This window comes from Plasmopara halstedii (genome assembly GCF_900000015.1).
Source record: "Plasmopara halstedii genome assembly, contig: Scaffold_1561, whole genome shotgun sequence".
In the NCBI taxonomy this organism is placed as follows: Eukaryota; Oomycota; class Peronosporomycetes; order Peronosporales; family Peronosporaceae; genus Plasmopara; species Plasmopara halstedii.
In genome coordinates this window covers 565,461-572,570 of record NW_020188473.1, presented here as the reverse complement: position 1 = coordinate 572,570, position 7,110 = coordinate 565,461, and the positions used below count along the sequence as shown (strand labels likewise).

At 43.2% G+C, this 7,110-nt stretch overlaps 1 protein-coding gene across 1 annotated transcript in view; it reads left to right on the top strand.

The window, feature by feature from the left end:
• Positions 1–6,275: 6,275 nt before the first annotated feature.
• Positions 6,276–7,110, top strand: part of PHALS_01519 (Voltage-gated shaker-like K channel, subunit beta/KCNAB) — a gene marked incomplete at both ends in the record, with an annotated part of 912 nt that continues 77 nt past the window's right edge. Inside the window, one exon of the mRNA XM_024715925.1 lies at positions 6,276–7,110. This exon is cut by the window's right edge and continues 77 nt beyond it. Within this exon, the coding sequence (XP_024581574.1) occupies positions 6,276–7,110 (835 nt within the window).

Genomic DNA, 7,110 nt, shown 5'->3' with positions numbered 1-7,110 from the left:
TCCTGGTCCAGGAGGCAAATACAAGGTCGATCGAAAGGACGTCATTTCTTGGCTCGAAAAATCGATCGAAGATGTCAATGCCCGCATGTCGACTCGCTTAGAGGTTGCAAAGGCCTTTGCAACCTACGGACAGGATTTTCGTTGTGCAAATCAGTCTGCATTGGCTGAATACTTGGCGAAACACGAGAAGAACGGTGTATATCAGTCACTCATCGACAATTTGCGATCTTTGGACCTGATATAAAGCTTTTTTTCACTTGTGTAAATTTTGAAATTGGTTCATCAAAAGTTCAAAATAATCACAATTTCTTGTGAGAATTGGTCACTTTTAATGTTATCTCAATCGCTATTTGAAAATGCCTTAGTTAATCTTTCTGTTGACTACGGTGTATACTTGTAATCAACGCCTTCATTGGCAGTAATACGTAAGCCCAACGATTGCAATCCATTTTGGAAGCCATCGAGCAATGCTTAACTTGTGTTAATCACCGCATATCTCGTCCTTACCTTACGGTGATTGACCGATGCTTTATTACAATAGAAAAATATCGGTCTTCAATTCGATCTCATAGTGTCATTAAACCCTTAATCTTAATATTTGATGTTACTTCCCCGCTCCTCTCACTTGGGTATGTCTGCGCCACGTTGTAGGCTGCCATGACTTCCAGGCAATCTTGTCGAAGTTGAACCTTAAACTTCCCGGATTTTTTGATTTAGATTAAGTCTCTTACTTCACCAGGTCTATGGCATCTTCCGCATAAATGTGGACAGCACCATCCGCATGGAGTATTGTCGCAGCGGTTGATCCTCTGAAGGCATGCCCCCGTGAGCTATCAGTGATGCGGTAGCACGTCGACTCCCTATTTGAAAGTTACGACGTTCTTCCGAGGCCAAACTGCTCCAGATATCAAAATTTGTTTTTGTGCTTTATAATCATAATGTCTGACTTTCTGCACTCCCTTCGGCTCAGAACCGCATTGCTATTTAAAGACAGAGGGCAAAACAGCTACAGGATATGCTAAGGTATTTTCGTCGTCTGCAACAGATTTCTAAAATCGAAATGGAGAGTTGGCTTATGGTATGGCTAAATTAAGCTAATATCGAGCACTGGATGTGTTCGCGTTATTTTATATCCGATAATCGGAACTTATCTGCATTTCATATGCGCTACGACCGGTACTGATTCGAATCAGCATTGTCACAACTTAGCCTTATAGACTGTAGACCCTGTATGCTTCAGAGCAATTGCTAGAGTAAACGGGCATATTTGTGCGTATTCTCGCTGGTTCTTGTCTTGGAATGCTACATTCTTTCTGGCTTGCAGCCATATCGTCACGCATCCCTCCATGACGCTGAATTCCATTGTGGTAGAACCGCTGGTATTGTTACTAAGTGTAGCCAAGCCGATAATAGCAATTCGATTTTGATCGACAGCTCTTACCGGGACCACTTGTGGCGAAATCAAAGGCACCCGAAATGAGCTTGACCTTGTAAGAACATGCAACTGCGTTAATTAATGCAAAATAAATGAATAGAAAAAGTTCTCGCCAGTATCTCGGCCATCACGCATTCCGTCTGACCATCTGTTTGCAGATGGTCAGCGGTTGACGTAATCGGTCAGGGATCAAGCACCTTAGATAACGTCTGCCAAAGTTTCGCTTTAAACTGCGGATCTTCATTCGGTATATTGGCTACCGGCAAATTATTTGGTATAAACTTTGTAGATGTACAGCTTAGAGGTATCCGCACCAGTCACATCACCGCTAACAGAAGCGACTGAAGCTATTTTCCTTGAACGGCTCACAAAGATCACAGTCGCGGCATCACCGAACGCATTTTTTTAACCAGAAAAATAAATCTATTAATCACCAACACTTTATCGGAACCGTCAGGCTAGCCAAACGTGCCGGTGCGTGCAGCAAGGTTTAATCTAGCTGTCACGACGCACGTATATTCAAACCCACTTGTATTTGTTGGGCCATCAATGACTAGCGCTCACCGATGATATGTTTTTTTTTCTTTCAAGATGGTCTCTCAAAGAGGTATTATTTGCATTGTACAGTGTTCTGCATTTGATGCCTTTGTCCCAACGCGCCACTACACTTAGTGTGTCATGCGGATGATTGCTATAAGGCATTAAAAATTTGGGAGAAGGAATAGAGATGAAAGCGTGCAACCTCGTGCTTCGTACTATATATTAGTATATGAGTCCAAATTAAATCATGTCAAAGCTTTCAGCAACGCAACATATGCTGAATCCGAATAGTACGCTGTACGTATTGTCTCATCATTTGGCGGCGTCACTATCGTGGTATGCGGTACATCATTGTCGGAGTGACATCCGCCGCCCCGTCACGCCATCCTTTCTTATCCGAGCATGAAAGGTGTATTCGGCAAAGAAACATGATTGTCTTGTTATTCACTGCGAGAGGTGTGGCGATGACGTCGCCGTGCGCAACGCCAAATGATCTGAATAGCTCAGAAACGGCTTAGAGCCAAGCATGTTTTAACTTCAAACATAACAAGGACATACTTCAATGCAAGTGGGTCTTGATCATGAATAGGTACTTACTCGCAGTTTCTTTGAGCCGGCAATACTTGATGGTTTGTTTAGGTTTTATGCAAAAGCGATATCAACTCGAGTTAAATCATAGCTACCTACATGGACTGATCCATCACAAACAAAATGAAAGGGCCGATCTGGAATCGAAAGAGCCAGAATGCATTAATCTTTTTATTAAGCTTGTAATCTCGCCTCTTCTGCGACCTCGACGTCTAGCAACTTTTTGCACATACTCGCGAGGGGAAATTTATCCACCTTAATTAGATCTACCGCTGGAGGTAATGAGGGGGACCTTCAACCCCGAGCACATCCGAGCTCTGTTCAGAGCATATCGTAATACCATTTGCAGCCGATTCTTAATAATTTCATATTTGCGCAGAAGCTAATGCAATCATGTATCTGCGCCAAATAAGCTTCTGTGATCTGGCAAAGTCGAAATCAGGATACGCCAGTACTCCACCAAAAGAATTGTGGGTAGCACCTAGCAGTGATAAATTGCTTCATTCTTGTGGTGCCTCAGTCGCGCCATACCTAGGATGAGATCGTATTTCATACATAGGTACACGCTATCAAAGCCCACGAGCATCACTAGATATAAACTTTGATAGCTCTACCAGTTTCTCGTCGCAAAAGGCATAAATATCGTATCCGCAAATAACATCGTCGATACTTCCGCGTACTGTCTCCTGTTTGTGACGCCGTACGTAATTGCTTGACACTCCTGAAGCTATCACGACATGCTAAGGCTTTTCAATCTTCCGGATGCTGACATTAATAATAAATAAACATGAACTGTAAATCTCAACTCTAATAGAGAGTAATTTTTCTAAACTGGAGTTTGCTGACTACGATCTCCATCACGCTCAATAAAGCGCAGTCTTTTCCAGAAGGCCATACTGCACCTACTGAAGCTTATCGTTTCTTTGTAAATGGCTCATTAGACGTTCTTACGTGGGAGCCTTGCTCTCCATACTTAAGAGCCGAGAGCGGAGGGGGCGCGCAAGGCCTAAAGCTCAAGTTTTCCCGCAAAACAAAACGTTTCAGTCGACATCCGCCATTTTTAAATCGTCGAATATTATAGATGCCTAATTATTTACCGGAGTATATCACGTTAGTGCCTTATACCCGCGCGGCTTCTTAGCGTAATGGTCGCAAGCGCAACGCGGTGTTGCTTTGTTGGGAGCGTGGCCGAATCAATGGTCATCTCAACTTCATGCGTCAAGATTTTTTTTGTATATATTAGTTGCATCCTCGAACCCTTAGACGATTAACATCAGCGGTCTCCGATGAGTGTCACTGTTCTATGATGGTGCTTCTAACGGTGTCGAATTACCGCATTTTCATAGCTGGCGAGTGCCTCCAGGCAAGCAATTACCTCATCTGGCCCTTTGAACACCGTCTCCGTGATTCGGACGGGATTGAAACACGGCCATAAGCCTACTCAAACTGATCTGCTTTTTCAGGGGTAGGTATTCGAGCAGCGCAGGTCGCAGCCTCCCAAAGGATACATGTAGTGGGGTTAGACGTACCCTTGTATAAAAGGGTGGGTCACACAAGATGGTGTGTCCGTACAAAAGTGTGGATTACACAAATTGGTGTAATCACACAATGGTGTGGCTACACATAAAGCCACGATGCCAGTAGTTACGCATGTTGAAAGGTTTTTACTGTTTAATTAATAAAACTAAGATTTTAGATACAGGCGGCTCTGCCGCAAATAAAACAAATACATACAGTTTCAATTTGGAGCGGAAGATTTTATTTGCCTTGGCTAAGGTTTTTGGTCCTCTTGTAGGTAGCTGTTACCTTCATACTGGTTCCGGTATAGAACGTAAGGTCGGTTACGTAGGTAAGCTTACCTAGTAAGCTTTTTTTCAGCAAAGAGCTACGACAGCCCCGCTGCAATACAGATCTTCTACGACTACGTAGGATTGATTATGATGCTTCCATGTGCAATGAGATTATCGTGCACATTTCCACAGAGTAAATTTTTACTTAACGTGTCTGGTTTGACAAACGCACAAAGGTTGTATCAAAGACTTTGACCTTATCAGGTACGAAAAGTGTTCTGTTATTTTAATACTCCTTGTATCTGATATTAACATTATTCAGACATTTCTCATATCATTGATAATCGAACTGGCATATGTTTGACGTCCAGCTAGAAGCTCAATTGATCACACAAATCTTCTTTTAGGGAGGATGATCATACCGATACTTTGGAACTTATGGGTCTTAACAATCACACGAAAGTGCACATAGTACACAATTTCGTAGAATTGAAACGTAAATTGGATAAAAATCACCAAAAGTGTAAGGTTAGTATACAAAGTAGTACGAAAGTACTAATCGTCCGCGTCTAGTAGTAGACAATCATCCAGTCGGTTTTCAGCCATACGATCATTTTTTTTAATTAAGAGCAGCTTAGATGTAGCAGCTACCTTCGGCTAGGAAGGAAGGAAGGAACCAATCAATTTACTTTGTATTCTGTCTTATGTGCTGAATTCAAAAGTGAAACAATCCGTACTGCACGAAATGAGGCTAGCCTCGCAGATCTCGCCTTTGCAGAGTCCGATCATCCTCATAAATGCAACACTACCGATCCCTGGCTCAAGTGGTTTGTAGCTTGGTCTGGGACCGGGAGGTACCGGGTTCGATACCCATAGGATTCGAATCAAGGACGCCAGAGATAGGTCACTAAAGTGGCTGTGGTGTGACCGCGCTGCTAACCCATACCCAATTGGGTGTGTGATAGTTGGGTGGGAAGAGGCCCCACTGACCTAAAAAGCCTCATGGTGTAATAAGGGTTACGGGACCCGGTTTCAAAATAAGTTGGATCGCTACCAGCATTTCACGCTAAAGAAAGCTTAATCCTAGCGTGTGGATTCCCGTAGCTTAAATCTTTCATCAATGCAACACTTCAGTTCTTCTGAGGTCAGCTCGATGATACAATGTGTGCGTAAACATGAAACGATATGTTTCCCGTTTCTTACATCCAATAACCATGTAATGCTGTAGTTATCTACTACATACTTTGACCACATATACCAAAACGTACCCCTGATGAGTACCATCACATTGTACCGTAGCAATCATTATATCTCGTGTTGCACTGCACTCTTTAGCCTTCTGACAGTCAGACAGACATGGTTTCTAAACTCATGCTCAACCTGCTCTGATCTCTTCGCTTTGTTCATAATTTAGTAGATTATATCAGTAGAGCAGACTCGATTGAGCTACAGGTACTGCATTTCAAGAAGAATCTTCACTTACAATCAAAAAAATGGACCACTTATTCATTCCTTAAATGAAGAATGTAACCCGAAAGTATATATTTTGATTACACACATCTCGCAAAGATTTCGAGCCTAGCCCTTTTTATTTCATCAGAACTTTATACCTACTTCAAGGAACATAATCCTCGTAATGATTACGACGCCCTTCTTTCTGTTTTGACTTCAAACGTTCGGATTCTACGAGCGTTGAGATTATTGTGAGTCGAAACGTCGCTCTACGACTTTGCCCCACAACTGCATACGTAAATTTGACCAGGAATCGTCAAATCCAATGAGCAATCGCTACTATATCCTGATTTTCAATTAATGACCAGTCATATATTTGCAACATTTGCATTTTCTACCCTTTCAGACCTATTTTCAATCATTATCCAATTCGCTCTCAACAACAAAAGCCAAAGATATAAGAAAGAACCATGGCTGCCCCTACGCACAACATGAAGTATCGTTTTCTGGGCAATACCGGCTTACTAGTCTCCCGCTTGTCATTTGGCAGTTGGGTGACCTTTGACTCACAGCTGGACTTTGAGAAAGCCTACAGCATCATGGAGCATGCTTACAAAAACGGTATCAACTTCTTCGATAACGCCGAAGTGTATGCTAACGGTCAATCGGAGATTATCATGGGTAAGGTGATCAAGGCCGGCATTGATCGCAAATTGTGGGAGCGAGAAGATCTCGTTATCAGCACCAAGATCTTTTTTGGCACCAAGTCGGGACCTAATGACGTGGGCAATAGCCGTAAACACATCATAGAAGGCATGAAGGCATCGTTGAAGCGTTTTAATCTGGACTATGTGGACCTCGTGTTTTGCCATCGCCCGGATCCTGCTACGCCTATTGAGGAGACCGTGCGTGCTATGAACTTTGTAATTGATCAGGGTTGGGCCTTCTACTGGGGAACCAGTGAATGGTGCGCTAAAGACATCATTGAGGCATGCGAGATTGCTGATCGCCTTGGTCTAATTCGTCCTGTGTACGACCAGCCCCAGTACAACATTCTAGAGCGGTCGCGTGTCGAGTACGACTTTGACGTGCTGTACAAAAAGTATAACTACGGCCTCACCACGTGGTCGCCGTTGTCGTCCGGCATTCTAACAGGCAAGTACAGCAAGGGCATTCCAGAGGGGTCGCGTCTATCTATGCCAGAATATAAACAGCTGCTATCTAATGGTTTGGATGAAAAGGTTGCTAAGGCAGACAAGTTAGCTGAAGTAGCTAAAGAAGTTGGCTGCTCGCTGGCGCAACTGG